Source organism: Orcinus orca, chromosome 19 (genome assembly GCF_937001465.1).
Source record: "Orcinus orca chromosome 19, mOrcOrc1.1, whole genome shotgun sequence".
Classification (NCBI taxonomy): Eukaryota; Metazoa; Chordata; class Mammalia; order Artiodactyla; family Delphinidae; genus Orcinus; species Orcinus orca.
In genome coordinates, this window is record NC_064577.1 from 53,402,517 (window position 1) to 53,424,391 (window position 21,875).

Below are 21,875 nucleotides of genomic sequence, written 5' to 3' on the forward strand. Positions count from 1 at the left end.
CATTACTGCTGTTAAGCCTTTAGTTAGCCTGGTGTTGAGTTTCAGGTCTGGCTGCTGTTCATTAACACTTAGACTTCTAAAAAATGACTTACTCTTTCTGGCTCTGAGTTTCATCATCTAAAATTAAGAGTCCTTACAGCTCAGACATCCCTTACGCTAATCCTTACCTTATAGAATGATTGGTGGATTAAGTCAAGCAACGTATGAGAAAGTGTTTCGTAAACTTTCGAGCTTGATACAAGTAGGCAGGGTATGGGCTTTCTTTAGTGCTCCAACTGGAATTCCACCCTGGTTTATACTTACTCATTTTCAACACTCAGCCCGGGTCTCACCTTCTCTGGGAGGACTTTCTCAACTCTCACAGGTAGAACTTATCATCTCCTTTTTTGTCCCCTACTGCTTCGTGTACCAACTTGTATCTTAGCATGACTCTGACTTTCCTGTGTATTGACGTACATGTCATGAAATCATGGTTTTTTCATCTCTGTTTCTCTGGGTTCCTTGCACAGTGCCTGGTACATAGTAATAGCTCAAGAAATTTTTGTTGACTGAAGTAACATCATTAGGACACTGGAAAATTTGATTTGCTTTGGATCAAAGTGGGTGAGTGGACATTGAATGAGATGGTCATTTCATTTAGGCAGAGTTTATTATCAGTGATTCACTGTTAGTTTTGGATATGCTGACTAAACGAGAAGCACTAAAAGTCTTCCTGAAATTCTTTATTGATAGCAAATTGGGTTGGATAGCTAGCTCTGGGAAGAGGCCAATTTAAAAGAGGAATATCTTTGGAAAATAAGTTGCAACCACGTTCTAAGGGGGCAAATTTGGGGTTCTTTAGTGCCTAAAGGAAAAACATACCATGTTAATACCTGTCATGCTATGCCATCAAGATTAGGAGATCTGGGAACTCTGAGGATTGTACAAGGTAAAGAGAAATAAAAGGCATCTGATGGCTCACAGGAATGCCTCTAGGTTATAACCACAGCAAACCACAGGGCTGTCAGTAAGCCCTGGACAGATGCACAATACTTAGAGACTTTCATTCAGTTTGGGGTGACATGGGAAGTTGAAGGAGGTCTGGCGTAGAGATATGAAGGCCTGGAAAAGAAGAGTAAAATTTCGGGGAAACCTTCTCCCCCCCTTGAAAAATGAAAGAGACATAGTATTCATGAATTGTTACCTGGCTTTAGCTCACTAACACTCGTTTCTAAAAGCCGTAGAGGAGGAAGCTAAAAAAAATGGTACAAATGTTGTGACAGCCTGGAGGGGTGGGATAGGGAGGGTGGGAGGGAGGGAGACGCAAGAGGGAAGACATATGGGAACATATGTTTATGTATGGCTGATTCACTTTGTTATAAAGCAGAAACTAACACACCATTGTAAAGCAATTATACCCCAATAAAGATGTTAAAAAAAAAATGGTACAAATGAACTTATTTACAAAACAGAAATAGAGTCACAGATGTAGAAAACAAACTTATGGTTACCGGGGGGAAAGGGGAGGAGGGATAAATTGGGAGATTGAGATTGACACATACACACTACTATCTATAAGATGGATAACTAATAAGGACCTACTGTATAGCACAGGGAACTCTACTCAGTACTCTATAATGACCAATATGGGAAAAGAATCTAAAAAAGATGGGATATATGTATATGTATAACTGATTCACTTTGCTGTACATCTGAAACTAACACAACATTGTAAATCAACTATATTCCAATAAAAAATAAAGTAAGAGTTTGCAGGAAAAAAAAAAAATCTGTGGAGGAGGAAAGTTTAATATAACCCAGTCCAGTTTCAGGTTATTCCTGTATTTTGAGGATAAGTAGTTCAGGTATCTCTCAGTGTAAGAGGAATATACCCTTCTGCCTCTTGGGGCCTCTGCCATTTTCCTAAAAGTAAGAAAAACAGTGTGGGGTCCTGGCCACTTATAGGCTTTCTAATCTTATTATTAGTATTTTTTAATCCTAATGCTGGCAGATACTTATCTCTCCTGCCTAGGTCATATTAATTCATACTTTACCTTCTTCCAGATAAAATGTAAGACCACTTCTCCTAGATAGGCTCCAAATGATACAGAATAGACTTTTACCTTTTCTTTTTTAACTATAATGTATATAATTCACTCTGTTTAAGATTTTTGTCTGCTTTTTGTAAAATGAATGCACAATAAGGTGATGAAATATTGGAAAGAATACAGGCTTTGGAGTTATATAGATCAGGGTTTGTATCCAGGCTCTGCTACTTCCTATCTGTGCAACCTTGGGCAAGTTATTTTCCCTTTCTAGGCCTCAGTTTTATCCAGTGTTAAATGAATATCAATAATAGTAATTTCTCATCATGGTGTGGTGAAGATAAAATGAGATATAGTTTGGAAAGCACTTAGCAAAATGGCTGGCACTTACTCTGTTAGAGAAATGAAAGTTGTTTCACGATTATTATTTATTATCATGTATTAAAGAACCTTCGTATGTATAAAAGAGATAACTAACGAGAACCTACTGTATAGCTCAGGGAACTCTACTCAGTGCTCTGTGGTGACCTAAATGGGAAGGAAATCCAAAAACGGGATATATGCATACGTATAGCTGGTTCACTTTGCTGTACAGTAGAAACTAACACAACATGGTAAAGCAACTATACTCTAATAAAAATCAATTAAAAAAAAACTCCCTATAGAGCAGAAACTGGAAAATAAGGCGCAGGATGCACAGTGGTTTGTATGTACTTGATGAAGGTAAGCCAGGGTGCCATGGAAACAGAGGAGAGGGAGAAGGATGGCAAGGAAGGCCTTTGTGTGCCGTGATAAAATGTCTGCGCCACTCTTTTTTTTTTTTTTTTTTTTTTCTGTACGCGGGCCTCTCACTGCTGTGGCCTCTCCCAATGCGGAGCACAGGCTCTGGACGCGCAGGCTCAGCGGCCATGGCTCACGGGCCCAGCCGCTCCGCGGCATGTGGGATCTTCCTGGACCGGGGCACGAACCCGTGTCCCCTGCATCGGCAGGCGGACTCTCAACCACTGCGCCACCAGGGAAGACCTGCGCCACTCTTGAAAGAGTATGAGTCAGGGAATGACATGGTCAGCATCCTTTATTGGCTACTCTGGCAGGAGTGTGGAGAACAGGTTGGAGGGTGTTAAGACTGGAAGCAGGAGGACGACTTTGGAGGCTTTTGACGTATCTGGAGTAATGAAGCAGTGGTAGTGATGCTGGAAAGGGGAGGAGAGTAAAATGAGATATACCATAGGTAAAGCAATAGGATTTATGTATGGCTGATGCCAATCGAGCTATTTAAGGATGCCTTTTAACGTTTCTCAGGACATTGTAAGACATGTTCGATTAGTAAAGAGACCTAAAATATTAAGCATAAATCTCCCCAAACTTATGTTTCTTCCTCTTCTGAAAAGTTTTTTTCTATGCCTTGTTGCCCCCCGCCCTTCCACGCCCCCCCCCCAAAAAAAAAGAGTGGCTTCAGTATTTCGAGACATTTTCATTCTAAAGGTCAGCAAGGAGTTTGGGCAATAGGTATTACAAAAAAAGATGAAAGTGACTCCTACTGTTTAGGCAGGTGGTGCTCTGACCTTTGATGGGCACTGAAAGGGGTAACTATTAAGTACTACGAGGCACTGGTCACTGTGCAGGGCTGGAGAGCTCTCCAGGTGGTAACTATGACATGAGGTACGTTTCTGTGATCCCTTTTCCCTTTGGTTAGATAGCGTACCCTCCAGTGTGATCTTAGGGGTACAGGGGTTGGACTGATAAATACAGTTATTTATCCAGCCAGTACTTAAGGATGATCTGCCACATGCCACACATGGGGGATATAGTGGTAACCAAGGCAGATACATTCCCTGAGCTCAGGGACTCACAGTCCAAGTTGGTCAGTGACCAGATAACGATACAGATAATTAACTAATGGTATTATGATCACCATTCTGAATGAAGAATGCAAGGTGCTATGTGCGTGATTCACTTAATTGGGAGATCAGAGAAAGACTCCCTGAGGAAGTATAAAAATGAAGCTGAGATCTGAAGGATATGTAGGAATTAGTGAGACAAAGAAGTAGAAGAGGATTCTAAGCAGAGGAAACAGCATTCAAGCTAGCAGAGGAGACTGAGACAGGCCAGGAAGTTGGAAAAATCTGGAAAGTATGGAGTCATGGAAGCCAAGAGATGTGGCAGTTTAAAAAAGGAGAGCAGGACCAAGTGTATCAAATGCTGCTGAGATGTCAGTTGCAAAGAGGATTTAAAAGTGTCAGTTGGACATAGTGAAACCGAAGTCATTGGCAGGGATGGATCCAGGTTTTGTAGGGGCCTGTACCACACAATTTTGGGGTCCTCTTTAAGATAAAGAATACAAAATTACAAATATGAAAGTTAGGTATAAAAGTGAATTAAAAAAAAAAGTGAATATTTAGACTAAAAAGAAAATCTCCCCCAATACTGGAGTATTTGGAATTTCTGATCCCCTTTCCCTCCTGTGTTTCTTTAGGCAGTTTATCACGAAGATTGTAACCCAACTTCCCCTCCCTGAGCACTGCACGACTCCCACACTCACGGGGTCATGCAAGTGAGGGGCCTCTCGGCTCAAGCTTTACGAGCACCATCTGCCTCTGATTATTGGTGGCCTGAGAGAGCAGTTTGGTAGGCATGGTGGTCACAAAAGTCAGGGAAAGAGCTTGGAACTAAATGGGAAGTGAGGAAGTAAATGCAAAAGGAGAATGTTGGCCACCCTTTCAAGAAGTTTGGTTCTAAAGAAGAGAAGAGAGATTGGTAGCTGAAGGAGGGAGTGAAGAACTGAGATCCAGAGCACATGTGAGGGATGAGCCTTTGGTAGGAGGAGTGAGGCTTTATCTGTTGGAATGGGGGGGGGAGGGAGGAAGAGAAAGTAGCATCAGTGCAAGGAGGCCTTTCAATTTGGCAGTGGAAAAAGAATTATTTCCTATTTATTTTCTTGATGAGTTATACAGTAAAGTGTCACCTGATGTGGGGATGGAGAATGTGGGGAAGGGGAAAGAGATGTGGTAGAATGGAAAAGGTTTTAAATAGTTGCCTTGTAATTTGGGAAAGTGAATTTAGTAGAGAAATGGAATGTGATCACAAGGTAACCTTATATGTGAGAATTGTAGTCATGAATTTAACATAAAACCAATCATACCTCACCCCCCCCTTTTCAGTGGTGCTTTTTCTGCAGCAGTGTACAACTACTCCAGTGTAGACATGTTGGATTCATCCAGGCTTGGATTTTTTTCCAAATAGATAATACGGAGGGAGACAGTGGCCAAAAATTTAGAGGATTTTCAAGGGAGTGATTATGATGGGCTAATTAATCTAAGCTAGGCAAGGAGGAAAATGACCTCAGAAGGGGGCTGATGCATTATGAAAAGTGATGGGGGCAGTACCTTGGGGGGCCAAATCCAAGAGCTGTTGCAATGGAAGTAATAGTTGAGTAGGGCACACTGACCATCATGGCTTCCCTCTAGCCCCTCAGTGTTTAACTGCAGTGGCTTGTGACAGACAGCCTAACCCTTCTCATGTTAGTGATATCAGATGAAGGTGTTCTAGGAAGCCTCTAATAAACATAAAATAAAGAGCCCCATTTGAAATTCTAAAGTTGTTCAGTCTGTGATCTAAGCACGTCTGGGCTGTATGGTGGGCTAATGGGAGGGTCCATTAAGGACTCCTGGGAAAGAACTTTACTAAGGGACCAAGGAGCCTACTGGGAATGAAGTTTATCCTAAAGAAAGAGGTGTTCTTGAGGTCTAGTGGCTTGATCCAGCTCAAGCTGGTCAGTGATGAAAGGAAGAGGCTCTTTGAATTCAGCACAGTCATCATGGCCCAGCTCCAAGAACTTCTTGAGTTGAAGGAGAAGATTCTGTAATCAAGAGTGAGTTGAAATGGAGAGCACGGTTTTTTTAGATCTTACTGAGGACAAAAGGCAATATACTGCCTATGCAATGGAGCATAGAACAGGAGGTTTAAGGGTTACCTTTCAGAATTTATTATAATAGCAAGACAATAATTATTATTGCAAGGAGTCAAATTATTGCATGGGTCAAGAAATGAAATTCGTGTAATTGCAGGTGGGGGTGGAACTGTAGAAAATCTTTTTTTGTTATTATGACTCTATTTTTATGCTTCGGTTGGTATGGCCTGGCCGAACACAGCTTATGTAGATTCCTGTTATGTGTATCTCTGGGGTTGATGTAACTGACAGCTTTGTAGGTAGATACCCATCACTGATCAAGGCTTATCGATATCTTAAAGGGCCCAGTTCTATGTTGCAGATGTTTTTTTGTGCTAAGAAGCACGAATTCAGATATCAAAACAAAACAAAACCAAAAACAATGAAAGGGAAACCCAGAAGAGACGGGTTAGAATTCAATATCATTTCTAGGAGGGGCTCTGGAACCTACAAAGATTCTTGCAGGGCTTGGGGACCTGATCTGATTGGGTTAATAGTACAGAAGGATTAAATTCAGAATTAAAGGTAAGCTTTTAAGTTTTTTTTTTTTTTAAATTATCAAAAATGTATGCAAATGCTTTTGCATCATTGATGCCATAAGTATCAAGCCAAGAAACTCCTTAAAATATCTGGGGGTCTCTTTGTCTATCTCCGTATACTCATAGATGCACAGGATGCCAGAGCATCAAGAGGTCTTCAAGGGAGCTTAGTCAACCTCTTATTTTGCAAGTGATGAAACTCAGACCCAGAAAGGAGAAATGAGTTGACCGATTAACATCAAATCCAGAATTCAAGTCTCTTTACTCCTTGTTCACACCTAGACTCTTCAGGTTAGACCCCTGTTCCTCCTTCCAGGAGACTGCCAGAAGCACAGGCTCCCTACAAAGGCAGGTGTGCAGCTCAAACTGTCCAAGAAGACTTCATATATCCTTTCCAGGTAGGATTGGTAACTGAACTGCCGTGATTTTCTAAAATTTCCTTGGAGGTCTGGGTTGAACCCTGGCCCCTCACCTGTAACTGGGCTGTTGCTGCAAGCATCTTCTGCCGAGTTTGTAGTACTGTGGATGAGGACATCGAGATAGGTGTGCTTTGCCTCAGCCACCTTATATCTTCCCACATACAAGACAGCTGCAAAAGAAGTCACGAAGTCATATCATCGTCCAAGCCAGTACATGATTTAGGTTGTGGCATCAAAGCAACGTAGGGAGAAGGAAACCTGACCCTCGATGTTTGTTCTCCAGTCCATTTTCAGATGCATGCGAAACAACTTTTTGATCTCTGTCCAATTGGAAAAAGATCTGAATGTTAATGAAACCATCAGATTCACATTTTAGTCTTTGCCAAATGATCCCATAACTCAGAATCGTGGAGACACAATCTGACAGGATGGAAGCTTCTTTGCTTTGAAAATGTAGTGTAGATACTATTTTGGCATTCTTAACGACATAGGGCAAATCAGGGCTGAAAGAGACCTTTGAGATAATTTACTCCCACCCCAACATTTTGGTCACTGGAGACCCCTCAGCCCCTCAACTAAAGTTTCAGAGATTTATGCACGGACTGTTGGTGCAAAGTGGGGAAGAATAAAATTAGAACTCAGGATACCTTTGTGAACCACAGAAAATCTTGTGCAATGGAACTGGTGTGAGAGTCATCTATTTCAGCAATCGGTATTTGATCTTCATTGGTGACTAACATATTGTCTTTGTAATAAAATATAACAGCTATGTAGAGTCCCCTAAAAAGAAAAAGCAAAATAAAAATTGTCCTCAATCATCTTCTCCTCCAAGCCTGGATCATGGAAAAAATATTTTTGGACATGATAAAAGATAATTTAAAATATACCTATGAGCATATTCTTAAATACAACAAATTTATTGGCTATCTTGTCCAAATTTTCAGAAGAAAAGTGAATTTTGTATTGTCTTAATAATAAAAAAAGAGAAATTTCTACCAAGTTTCCACTCAGAACCAAAAGCAGCAGATTCCTGAGAAGCTAAGACTTCCTGGAAAAACTACATAGGACCCACCGTTTCAAGGTCTTCACAAACTTGTTTGAGGAATGGAATAGGTGTTTCAGGCTCCTAGAGACTGACTGCTTGCAGCCCGTGGTTTGTAATTTTGAACTTTCTGGAACACAGAAAAAAAAATACAGTGTAAATTCCACTGGAAGAACAACAGTCTCAGTGCCTTCTTCCCACCATTTTGCCTTTCTGTCTCCTGTCCCTTCAGTGTCACTTATACTCAGTTTCATGTAGGGATTCAGCTCATTCAGTCCGTCAAGATGCTTTTGTATCTTGAGATGCCAGTAGTTAATTAATGAACAGCTCCTCAAAACTGTTGGAAATGAGTAACATTTATAACTCCAGGTGAAGTCACTTAGGTGTTTTGTTTATATTCTCCTTATTTATTATGAGGTGGGATATGAAGAAACGAGATCAACTTTTGTCCCCAGCTCCCATTGCCTTTTAATAGTCACATACTTCTCAATGTTGGCAAAGCTCTTCTTGTTAGTCTGCATATTCCATTAAATTTTTTTTTCATTATAAAATTAATATAGGCACATTGCAGGAAGTCTGGAGCATAGAAAAAAAGAACAAAATCCCACACATATCATCCTGCCACGTTAGTAGAACCACTGCTAGCATTCTGGGGTAGTTTTTTTCCAGTGTGTATGTTGGCTTACAAAAATAGTTGTAGGCATAGGTATGATTATCCTTGTTATTCGGAAGAAGAAACTGAGACAGAGAGGTTAAGTGGATTGTCCAAGATAAAAAAGGCAGTACCCAGAAAAACAAGCATTTGTTCACTGAATAAATATTTATTGGTACACTACTATATGTTAGGTTCTATGGTTACAGTGATGAACAAATCATCCATTGCTTCTGTTTAGCTCTTTTATTTACAGCTGGAGCTCTCACTGATAAAAGTAGTAGATTTCCTGTAGCAGTCTTTGCAAACTGTGCTCCCTAGAGCTGAACTAGATGATCACTGATTTAATTCTCATCTTAAATGTAATTAATGAAGGGAAGCTGAGGTTATTGGGGTCATCACCAGACTCCTGACAGACGTGTTACTGGGGATGAGAACGTGGTCCATATCACTGCTGTTAGACATGGAAACCTGGGCGGATGGCCCATGCCTGAGGCCCAGTGTGGCTCTGCCCATGATCCTGTAGGAGCAGTTGGGAATGAGCTGATTGACAAAAGCATTCATGCCAGCTTCAAGCTTGTGTTGGTAATGGTTATTCCTGGCAGAACAAAGCAAAAGCATTTTTTTCTAACTTGAACATGTATTTTGCTGGTTATATTCTACTTGAAAATAATGCTGCTGGGACTTCTGATTAAAGGCAGCATATTGAACTTATTTATCACATACTACTCTCTCCCAAAATCTTACTAAAAGCAGAGTAAAGAGACTTAAAAAAGAGGAAGTGACGTAAATCTGTCAAGACAAAGAGATGGGAAAGGAGACAAAAGCACGTGAATTTTGGTAGCTAGAAAGCAGATGGACAGATGGATTTAGCAGACCTGAGAAAGCTGAGAAGTAACCTGACTCACCCATGGGCACCGTATACTGCTGGAAGAGTGGTGGATGTGGAGCTAAAATCAGGGTGTTTTGTTGAAATCTGTTTAAAAAGTAGTTAGACTTCTAAATATCCTCTCCTACCCTTTCCGCACTCTAGAAGAAAGCTAGTAGCATATTCTCTGGAAAGCATAAAAACAGAGATCTTTAGAGTGAAAGATATGGTGTATGGTTAAAAAATGGAGGGAGGGAGTGGTATGTACTCAAAACAGGTGGATTAAATGAAAGTTTCCATACAGAGTATTTCCCCACTGGACTCTTGGAACAGTGGTACTCAAATTTATATTCTCCAGGCAGAACACTGGAAGGAGCATCTCTGGAGACTCTGATTAGCGTAAGAGTACACCTAAAGATTCTGACATTGGCTTTACTGCTTTCCTAAAGATAAGGCCATGCCAGATCACCCTACAGTGATCTGTGTAACTAAGGAGCCCTATCCATGTGCTCAGAGCTTCCCAACAGCTATTGAGTTCTCTTCTCTTAAATCTGAGTACACATCCAAGGATCACTAGGCAGTTTGAAAAGCATGTCACAGAAAAAACACAGGCCAAAACCAAACAAAAGCAATTTAGAGGGGAGACCATGTTGAGAGAAGAAAACATAAAATGAAACAAAGCCTGTCATTAATAGCCTGAGAGACAAGCAAAGACATTGCATCCTTGTAAAAAAGATAAAGGTCTGTAAGAGAAATATTCAGAGAACAATAGAGAACATTGGAAATTAAAAATATGTTATCAAAGTCTGAAAAACCAAATAGAAAATAAAATTGGGGAAATCTGCAAGAAAGTGGAGCAAAGAGACATGAGGATGGAGAGTAGGAGGGGCGGGGGTAGAAAACCTAAAGGGCTAGTCCATGAGGTTCAGTATCTGAATAAGAGTTCTCATAGGAGAGAGCAGAGCAAAAGGAGGGGAAGAAATAATTTAAAAAATAATTTAAGAAAATACCCCATACTTGAAGGCTATAAGTTTCTGTATTGAAAGAGCTTGCCAAATGTGCAGCACAACAGACAAAAATAGAGCCACATGAAGGTACATAACAGTGAAATTTTAGAATACTGAAGGTAAAAAGAAAACTTAAAACCTTCCAGGGTAGGAAAAAGTAGATTTCATATAAAACTTCTGGAATCGGAATGGTATCAGACTTTTCAGCACTGAAAGCTTGAAGGCAATGAAGCAACACCTTCAAAATATGAAGGAACATTATTTCAGTTGGGAATACTATACTTATCTACTTCTATACTTATTCTTATTTATCCTAAATAAATATTAAATAGAATAAATACATCTTAAGACACTTAATGTATCCAAAAATTAGCTCCCAAGTGTCCTGACAGGAAGCTACTAGAGGAAAGGCTCCCACCAATGGCAGACAAACCCCAGAAAAAGGAAGAGATGGTAAACAAAAAAGAAGAAATCCAGTATTGGAGAGTGGCAAGAAGAGTGCTCAACGTGGTGGTGAAAGGAGATCCTAGGGTGCCAGTAAGTAACAGACATAGAGGCAGCCAGTAACCAGGCTAGATTGGAGCAGGTCAGAGGGCTCTATGAGAGGTTTCTTTAAGAAGATACCATTTGAAACAATACTTATGTATCTGATTGTATTGAGAGAAAATTGAGAGAACTGGAGAATAGCTTGGGGATTAATTGGTTATAAGCACATGGAAAAATAAAAAAACACATAATAAAAGTTGATTATTATCTACAGAGGAAACAAGTTATCCAGGAAAGGAAAATAATCATAAAATTTATATGATCATTATAATGTTAGCAATAAATATTGATCTTATTAAATGACTATATTAGGAGAATGAGGGAGTAGGAATTACATATACGTAGAAGAGGGTGGAGGGATAAAAAAGAAATAATCATCTTCCTTAGTGAGATAATAACTATATATATATATTTAACATACAAATCATTTTAATGAAGGACCAATTCTACTTTGTATATTTTTTTAAAAATCAAGAATTAGCAATATAAGCCTGTTATTTAGAGATATGGAGAAAATATCAAAATAATTGAGCCTCTAGGGAATAGAAAATGGAGGATGGGAGAAATTGTTTTTTCATTCATAATAAAGTTCTTCGTAGTGCTTTACTTATTTTAAGTAATTCAGTCCTCAGATGGCCGACAGGTTTATATAATTCTTATCTGCATTTTACAGGTGAGCAAAGCGAGGTATAGAGAAGCTGGCAACTTGCTTAAGGTCATGCAGATTGGTAAATGTCTAGCCTGTATTTGAACCCACATAATCGGGCTTCAGAGTATAGTCACATATAACTTAAATAAAAATGAAAACTAAACTAAAAAAATTGGACTAAAAAAAAGAGAAAAATGAGAAATGCTACTACCAGTTGGGAAAGGGGCCCATGAAAATGTCCAGTATTTCAGGTCTCCTCCAGTTTGGGCACATGGTACAATACAGTTGTACTTTTGGAGCTCTTGTGGTTGGGTTGGGGCCATGTGACCAGTTTTATCAATGAACTTTGAGTGTAAATGATAAAGTCTTGTCCACATGACACCTTCAAGAGTCTCTTTTCCTTTTCCCATGGGTGCTGAAATATATTTCCAGAAAGAGGATCATGACAAGACAGAAGGACAGCCAGCCCTCAGGCAACCGGTGGTAGACCTATAGCATGTGGGAGAAATAAATATTTGGGGGGGTCATGTGGATACTACAGCATGATATAGCCTATCTTGACTGATACAAGGTCTAAACTCAGGTTTTCCTAAGAACCACTGTGGCTTCTATTCTGTCTCTGCTTAGTTCAGGGCTCTGGAGCAATGGTTAGTTTTCTGGACTCTGAATGAAGCAGATCTTTAGCTTTTAAGTGCTTGGAGCATAGAGAGCTTATGTTATTCATACTGGTATGTCTCGCACCTAACACATAGGAGACAGTGTTTCAATTAATGTTTGCCAGTTGAAAAATTGGATGATAATTGAAATTCACTCCTGTAGGGGACTGCTTTAGTGAACACAGTTGACTTCTTTATAATTCATTATGTATGTCAGGGCATCAACCCTGTGGACAATAAAGGCCACTCAACATCTCCATTGAATTTCCGTCCCAGTACTGAAGATGCGAATTATCTGTGGCCAGTTTTTTAGCCAAAAATAGAGAAATTAATGTGGGTTTTGGTATTTCCCATGCAGGGCTTTGGTAGGAGAAGGGATGTTTTATTATTAGTTCTGCATTTAGAATATGCTGTGTATCTATTGAGTACTCCAGGCTCATTACAATGGAGTCAGTGATTATACTTTAATTCTAGGACATATAAAATGCTGAGGATGAGAGCATCTCATTCTTCATTTGGAAGAACAATGAAAAAAAATAAGCTAGAGTTTGTAAAGTGCCTACTCATGCCAGATGAGTTTAATACATTATCTAATTTAATTCTTGTAACAGTCCTGAAAGATACATATTATTATGGTTGTTTTTTTCTGATAGGGAAGCTACGGCTCAGATAAGTTAAATGCTTTTCTTAAGTACACACAGTAAGTGGGTGAACTGGGGTTTGAAGTAATTGTTTTTTCTAATTATAAAATTTGTAAACCACGTAGTATCAATATAGTTTATTTTAAATAACAATTTTGTAGTTTTCTGTATGCAGTACCTAATTATCCTTAATTTATCCTTTTAGATTTAGAGAGATTTATGTTGTATCATCTCGGAAGGTCATTTCTCTTATCCTGGCATATTATAGGTCAGTGTTCCCCAAAGTTTGTGGCTTGGAACACTAATTCTGTAAAAAATGTTTTACAGTGGCCAGGTAAGTTTGGAAAATGCTTGCTTAACCAAATTCAAAATTTCTTTTTATTAGAGTCTTTAATATTTTAATGTCTATTTTACATTTCCAAGAGAGGGATATATAATGTAACAATATCCAAATATACTTGACTAGAGACCCTTTTCCAGCTGAGCATCTTATAGAACCACTCTTATGTGGAACACACTTTGAGTACTGTTTAAATATACATTTCAATATAAAAATATTCCTCCCTTTTGGGAAGTTCTACCTTATGCCTTACTTAAAGCTTTCTTGATACTGTGTGTATATTTACATCCCTGTGGGGTGAAAATAGGTACATGATAAAAGTTGGATGGAAACCATAGAAATAATTGGGCTGTCTAGACAATCATTTCTTGATTATTGGAATGTAATCCAGTAGTAATGGGGAGAACATCTAAATCCTCAGATAATATAAAAAATAATCCCTCATTCTCATGAGTAGTTTTAGCTTTCCCCCTCTGATAAAGACCAAACACAAAGTGGCTTATGAATTGCAGAGAATAATCTATCCAATTGCTTCATTATTTTAGCCTGCCATGCAGGAACTAATGGGCAGGGAAATGATGGAGAGGCAGAAGAAGAGAAAGGAGCCTAGATAACGCCTGTCTTGGTTAAATGGGCCCTGGATAACTGAGAACTGAGTGTACTTTGGTCGGTGTGGAATGTTGAAGGCCCTAGTCTGGGTAAAGTTTTCCTAGAGATCCGAGAATGAAATCCCACTTGGGTTTCCTTCTTAAGCCTCTTCCATGCATATTTACATCTCCTAATGAACCAACCACTCATTAGAACATTATTTTCTTGCAAACAGTTGCCCTCATTTCTAGCTATAGCCGACATTTCTGAAGGGCTCTGTTGTCATAGCTATACAGCAACTGGGAACAACTTTTTGCTAATGCTAAGTATGATTTCTTTATACCTAGTCAAAACTCATTTAGCATTTCTTAGTCTCAACCATAGATTATTAACCTAGCTGGGCCTGCAGTGCCCTGAATCTAGAGAGTACAATGCAGTTAGAGATGTGATGGGTGAAGGAGCATGGAAAATGAAAACTTTATGGAAATTTAATTCTCCAAATAAAACTAAGTGCCTGCTCCACGAATCATTACACAGATCAGAAACCTGACCCTGTCCCATTTGAACAGCCCAAGTAGAAAATAATCTTTTTAAAGCTTCTCAGAGACTTTCTGGGTGTAGTTGGCTAGGTCTAGAGAACTTATGCTCTACTTCCTCTTGAGCAGTAGTATAGGGGAAGATTAAAATCCAGTGCCCTGTCCTGATGTAAGGGTGGGAGACAAAAACGAGGTGTGGCAGGAAGACTGGCTTGGAGACAGAAAACCTACGTTGGTATCTTGATTCTGTCTCTTCTTGGCATTGTGACCTTGGTCAAGTCACTTAGCCTCAGTGATAATTGCCAAAATGAGGATGAAAAAGAGATATTGGATGTGAATTGTATGTAAATTTTATAATAAATGTACACAGAAGTTTAATATTATTGTTGCTGTTATAATTGGTTGTGCTTCCTCAGGGATATTCACAGAATTTTTGTTGCAGGTGAAAAGTTTGAGCGTGAATATCCCAAAGACTCAGCACACTGAGAAGTTTTGTGAAGGTACAATTTAAAGGGAAGGGAACTAATGGCAGCTGCAATTTTTCCTGTGCTTGTTTTCAAACTGTTCCTATGGAGTGAGGGTGCAAAAGAAAGAGGAAGGGAAGGAAGGGAGAGGGAAGTCTCTTCTGAAGGGTTAAAGTAAGATAGTGCTGTAAAGTGATTCCAGATGTACAAATATTAATATCTCTCTCCCTCCCTGATGAATGAGAAGGTATGACCCAGTTAGGAAACTGCTAAAATTACCGGCGCCACCAAGACCTCAGTCGATGGCCCAGCACAGATTTTTATCCTTACCCCGGCAACTATAATGCTGATGAAGGGCTCGGACCTGCTGCAGCAGACCTTCCAAAACTTCACTCTGTCCCTTGTGTCTAGGCGCTCTGTCGTCATAGTCTTTCCAGTCTATTGAACAAAAGAAACAAACAGAGTAAAATTTTCAAGTAGGCGAGGCCTCTTGCCTGCACTGCCTCGGGAGCTGAGTTTTGCTCATACTACCCACAGACTGTGTGGATGAGCACCCAGTACTTGCACAACTAGCAGGCATTACCAAGGGTTTGGAAGCTGCCATTTTTCAGGCCCTGTGCAAAACAGCAATTGTGGTTGGTTTCTCGAGTTGGGCAGTTTTAAGGCAAGAGAAAATGGTAATTGAAAGCCAAAAGAAAATAGAGAATTTGGGAGTCCAATTTCCCCTCCCCCAGCTCCTTACCCTCCTTTTCAGCGTCTGTGTCCTAATCAGTTCCCTGTCACCTCTCCACTCAGCACCCCAAGTCGCCACTGGATTTTCACAGTAGGAAAGAAAGGGGTGGGAATGTGCAGACTAGATGAAATCCACGGTCCCAATGCTTTTATTGTAGGTTTGACACTTTTGGCCAAATTGACATTTCTTTCCAAGGAAAGAGCCCATGTCAGATGCCAAGAAATGGAAATCTACATTTTGCTCTAATGAATGTCTGCTTTGGTTAGCTGGCACAGCAACTCCTGCACATACTCCGAGCCACCAACCACCCTGTCTGCTCAGTCTCTAAATATACAGTATTAGCTTACATGGCAAATTTAAATTGCAATACCCACTGAGATTTTTCTCCCCCTTCTATTTTCATTCCATTTGGCTATAATGATATCAAGAGTAATAACCCGTATGGGACTAATGTCAAGATTATAATTCTGCTGTCTCCAACTCTAGATTTTTTTTTCGGCAGGTCAGTCATTTCATAGTCCATCCCTATCCTCTTTCCCCTGGTTTTACTTTCTGGATCTTTCAAAAGCAACAACTTTAAGTGCTTCTTGGTTGAAATGCTTTCTCTAAAATTGCTAGACATTCTTTTCGAGAAAAGCCCGTTAGTTCACAAGTATATTTGAGGCTTAAATTCTAATCGAACAAGTTTCAAATTCCCTCCACCCAGAGTTATTTTAAAATATGGAGTCTCCCTTGTTTAGAAATTTAAGCAGATGCCATGACAGTTAAAGTTAGGTAAAAGCATTCCACATTGGTCCATCCCAGGCCGAGTAGGACAACATAGTTAGAAAGAATGCAGGTTCTGGAGTCAGATAAACCTGGGTTTGAGCCCTGGTTCTTCTGATTCCTAGCTCAGTGTCTGTAAAACAAATTACTTACACTGACAGGGCCTCTACTCTGTAGTATGAAAAAGGAGTATAGTATCTATCTTGCAGGATTTTTGTGAGGATTAGATGAGAGGTACATTAGCTATCCAGTGCAATGTTATGTGGAAAGCCTTATGTAAATAATAACTTAAAAAGAAGGGAACTCATTGTTGGAAAGTTCACTTCCTGAGTGGTGAGTATGGAAACATCATTTCTTACCTTAGCAGATAATTCCCTTTGAAGAGGAAGGCCTCAGAGATTTTCTAATTCCTACTCCTTCCCACCTTCCCCCATGTACCCTTCTTCATTTTACCTCTTAGAAGACTGAGGCCCAGAGATAACCATTCCAGTTCTAAATTTTTCAGCTTGGTGGTGATGGTGGCATAGCCAGGACTATAACATAGTCTCACGACCCTCCGTATAGTGCTCATTTCCTTATACCATGGACATGTTTTTGTTTTTGTTTTCTTTTGAGAAGGAGGGTCAGAGTTTGGTTGGAGTCTGTGTGGTGTGGCTTAGTTGTGGTCAACTCTGGAGACAGGGAATTGGCATAGGTGCTTTCTGTGGACTCTGTTCTTTGTTGGCAGAAACTGTGACTTAATTTCTCTTTGCTTCAGGTTTTTTCTCTGTAAAGTGAGCTTTTGAGTCTCTTTTTAGGTTATTTGTGGTTTCAAAGAAATACTGTAAGTAAAGCACCATTCTGGGCACATTGGAGATGCTCATTAAATGTTGGTGAGGCACTGTGACTAGAAGCATGATGGTGTTCACGTAGAATGGGCTAGGAAAGATCTTTTACTGGGAAATTTGGAAATGTTTGAGGGAACGAACTCCAAGTGGCCCTTGGACTATCTATAGTTTCCCTGGTATCTGGACACAGTGAGAATAAACATTGCTCTCATGTATTCCCAGAGGCCGTTATGAGTCTGTTTCCTTAGTTGGATGAATGTATCTGAAGTACTCAGATAAGATGAGCAATGTTGTTGGCTTGAGTAAGACTCCTGGGGGACTGAATTACTATATGGCCCTGAACGTGCTAATACATTCTAATGAGTGTTAATACTGCCATCAGTGCAGGGGGAGATGAAGTGGACCTGGCTCTTTCAGCTGAGGCCTATTACATCAGAGGTGAGCTTGAGCTGATGACTTTATGGTACATTAGAAAATTGCTAATGCTAAATTGCAGCCCGAGTGAGCACTGGACATGATGCCAAGGTTTTTGGAAAGAATGAGTCTTTCTCATAGATGTTTGGAAGGTTCTGATGACTACATAAAATAGGAGACTTTAGGGATGAGGGAGAAAATTGAAAATATATTAAGAAATCAGGAGCCTGACAGGAATAAACTTAGTGTGGTAGGAAAAGAGCAGATCATGCCACATAATACTGTTCACTGTTCTGGTAATGAGACACTTGAATTGCAATGCAGTGCAGAGCTTACATTCACTGGTGATATCAGGGCTTTCCTGATCGTAACTCAGACAAGCCTGTCTGGGTCCTTTTCTCTTATTATGTACCATACCATATAACATAAGTCTATAAAAACACATTCAGGCCTTTTGTAAAAATATTTTAAAAAGTTTTATAGCTTATTGGAACATATTACCAAATTTCCAATTATTCTGTCATGTTAGAATACATTGTCTTCTAGTAAATATCTGAATACTGATATATGTTACATCACAATGTCATACTCTGTTTATAAATAGAACCAGAGTGTTTTTATATTGTTCTTTCCAAGTGACATGGCATGTCTGCAGTGACTGTAATGACATGTTTGGATTTCAGTTCTTTGCCAGATACCCCTACTAATCAAATGTGCTGTTTTAGAAAGTGTTGCCATTTGCTGCGTTAATTACCAAGTAATAAGTAACTCTTCCCAGACCTGGACAACTGTTCTTTTCATTCTGGAGAGAGCTCTTCAAATGGGCTCTGAGGGAGAGTGTCTGAATAGAACTTGAAGTTTATAGAACTGGGACATCTGGTGTTTATAAGTAAATACATCATACAGATCAGAATTTGCATGGGGTCTGCGTGTGGAGTGGGTTTCCCTCTGACCCACCTTCAGGTCTAATTTTTTTTTTTTTTTTTTTTTTTTTGCTGTTCTATCCCTTCTATCCCTCCATCTCCAAAAATACATACTCTTTTTACCCCCGTAGAATGAGATGGGTTCCCTAAGTATCTTAATCTTCCAGTATTCCCCGTATGTGTTTCTGGTAAGTCTTCAGTAAGAAAGATGTCCAAGTAAGACTGGAATAGTTAAATCATCAAATGCTAGGGGACTTAGGAGTCTTAGAGATCCCTGGTATTTGTGGTCCAAGGCTCTGTATGGCCTGATTTAGCTAGCTGAATCCACCAGAGGCAGTAGTCAGGAATGGTTGGCTGGCTTTTAGTCTGATTGTCTGCCTGATAGCAGGGCATTAGCTACCACAGCAGAGTCTTGACTAGTTCAGACTTGAATCCTGGCTCAGCCATGTTACCAAAGTTGTGACCCCAGACAAGGCAACACCCTCTCTGAATCCTAATTTCCTTATTAATAGAGGAGGAGGACAGCATAGTGGTTAAGAGCAAGGAACATGGGATTTGGACCTGACTTCAGTGCTGGCTAATTTTCTGTTGTTGGGCTGTATGTATGTGTGTATGTACCTCAATATTAATAGTTCCCTCATCAGTAAAATAATAAAAATCACCTCAATCTTCATAACAAACCTTAACAGGTTTGTTATGAAGATTGAGTTAATCTGTGTAAAGTTCTTCGATTAACATGCAGCATATAATGAGTTTTATCAACGTTAGCTCTGCTGTTGATGGTGATACAGATGATAATGATGACGCTTAGCCACAAGATGGGAACAATGACTGTTGTGAGGATTAAGTGAGACGCTGAATGTGAAAGCCCATAATATACCACCTGATTCATGGTTTTTCCTGGGCAAAGGGTTATTATAATACTTGAAAAGTACAAAAATATATAAAATAGGAAACTAAAGAGCCCATAATCTCATAACCCAAATATCTGCTGTTAAATTTTAATAGTTATATGCAGACACACCTACCTAATTATAGTCAAACTCACAGTTTAAATGTTATATGAAAAAAATTATGATGTTTGTTTACATGAAACTTATAAGAATTTCTTCTATACAATGGATCATTTCTTAAAACACCATTTTTAGGGGTTGCATTTTATTCTATAGTATGGATCTATATATATCATACTTTATTTAACCGCAGAGTTAATATTGGATATTTGTTCTCCCCACCACACATGATATTTCACTATATCAATATATTGCTGCAGTGCACATATTTGTTCATGATTGTGTGTCTGCATCTGTTTCTTTAGGTTAGATTCTTAGATGTATAATTATAGGGAAAAAGAAACGAATGTTCTTATAGCAGCTGATATAATATGGTACATTGTGTTCCACAAAGGATGGAGCAGTTTGCACTTTCACAAGAAGTGTATGATACCATTTTAAATGATCCCATTGGTGAAGATTTTTAAAATAAAATATAATTCAGAACAATAGGTTCATTATGCAGAAAACTCTATCATGTAGTATGTCTGGAGATGTTCTTCTTGTTAATTAAATTTTCTGGTTAATAGAGAATTGCCAAATACACCAGACATAAATTATTAAGTTTAAGATAATTAGAAGTGGCTTTGCTGGGTTTTTCAGCCACCATAATAAATATTATAGATTTCTGTTTGTGGCAGAGTGTATCAGAGTGCCTGTTAATAAGAAAGCTTTTCTTCTGACAGAATGTAAGTAAGATTTGCTAGACTTTTGGTGAAGAAGGGGAGGTGAGGTCTAAAATGGACTGCGTGTACTCTGGGCCAGCCAGTCCTACTGTGCCATTTCAGTACATCTCCACAAAAGCCCTGTGAAGGGTATGATCGGACCCATTCTACAGATGTTGAATTGAGACTCAGAGACTTTAAGTAAATTTTGAAAGTCACACAGCTAATAAAAGGTATAATGGGTATCAAATTCAGTCTTGCTGGTTCCAAATTCCCTCTTCTTTCATTCCACTGAGTTGCTTCCCAGGGGAACATTTCTGCAGAGGAATCATTCATTATGTGGCCAGATGCTACTCTGAGGACATCTTATTAGTCTCAAGCAGTGGGGAGAGGGAATGGCAATGGCATCCTGAGGATGGAATTGGAGTTGGAGTCTGGCCAGGCTTGAGAGAGTTCACAGCCACCACCTACTAGAAGGAGAGGCACATGCTGGTGTCGTGGTCTGAGCAGGTCCCCATCCTTTCATGTTATAAGCCGAGACTTGAACAAAATACTGTTGGCCCTGCAAAGTATCGAAATAGAGAGAATGATGGGTTGGGAATTTTATTTAGTCAGTTTTACCCTAGAAGCTTTATTCTGTGTCTGATGAACTTGTTCATCCCACTACCCATACTTTAACTTTCTAGCTTTTCTTGACTATTATGTTTTTACATGATAATAAACATATTTGGGGTGCCCTCTTAGTTTCTTTGTGCTTTCTTTTTTCAAAATTGGAATATCATAGTTGCTTTTCCTGACCTTCCCCAAACCATTATACACCAATTTTTAAGTCATAGTTCTGTAAGGTTTACCAAAACCTGCAGTTTCTCACCCTTACCTCTTTTTCCTTATTTTCTCCTCCCCAGTGGCAACCACTATTGCCTTTTTCTCGCTGATCAACTTGCTTTACAAGATCAACAAGTTGTAATGAACATCTTTTCAGATTAATAATTAGAGATCTGCTTCATTCTTTTAGTAGTTGTATAGTACTTCACTTTGGGTAAACACAGTCATTTATTTAACCAATCCCTCATTAGTGGACATTTAGATTGTTTCCGCATTTTATGCTAAATAAATAATGCTGCAATAAATATCCTTTACTCAGTTATTCAGACATTTTAAAAATTAGTTCTTTGATGCTACTTCAGTTTTAAAACCATTATTAAGACAATGGTTTATATGCTTTAATGTTTTATGACATTAAGAATTAAGGAGTTGTGGCTGTATGGAGGCTCCTCAAAAACATAATAGAACTGCTGCCATGTGATCCAGCAATTCCACTCCTGGGTATTTATCCAAAGAAAACAAAACACCAATTTGAAAAGATATATGCACCCCAGTGTTCATAGCAGCATAATTTACAATAACCAAGGTATGGAAGCAAACTAAGTGTCCATTAACAGATGAATGGATAAAGAAGATGTGATTATACACACACACACACACACACACACACACACACACACACAAAATGGATTATTACTCAGCCCTAAAAAAGAGTGAAATTTTGCCACTTGCAACAACATGGGTGGGCCTG

General features: G+C 39.2%; 1 protein-coding gene across 2 annotated transcripts in view; it reads right to left on the reverse strand.

Annotated features, from left to right (window-relative positions):
* ANKFN1 (ankyrin repeat and fibronectin type III domain containing 1) overlaps positions 1-21,875 on the reverse strand; it is a 155,808-nt gene that overhangs the window by 47,026 nt on the left and 86,907 nt on the right. For both annotated transcript variants that reach the window (XM_033431762.2, XM_033431763.2), the window contains 5 exons: positions 20,771-20,861; positions 15,251-15,358; positions 8,004-8,103; positions 7,579-7,711; positions 6,985-7,101 (listed from right to left, as the gene is read on the reverse strand). In XM_033431762.2, coding sequence (XP_033287653.2) covers positions 6,985-7,101; positions 7,579-7,711; positions 8,004-8,103; positions 15,251-15,358; positions 20,771-20,861 — 549 coding nt within the window. The remainder of the gene's footprint in view (positions 1-6,984; positions 7,102-7,578; positions 7,712-8,003; positions 8,104-15,250; positions 15,359-20,770; positions 20,862-21,875) is intronic.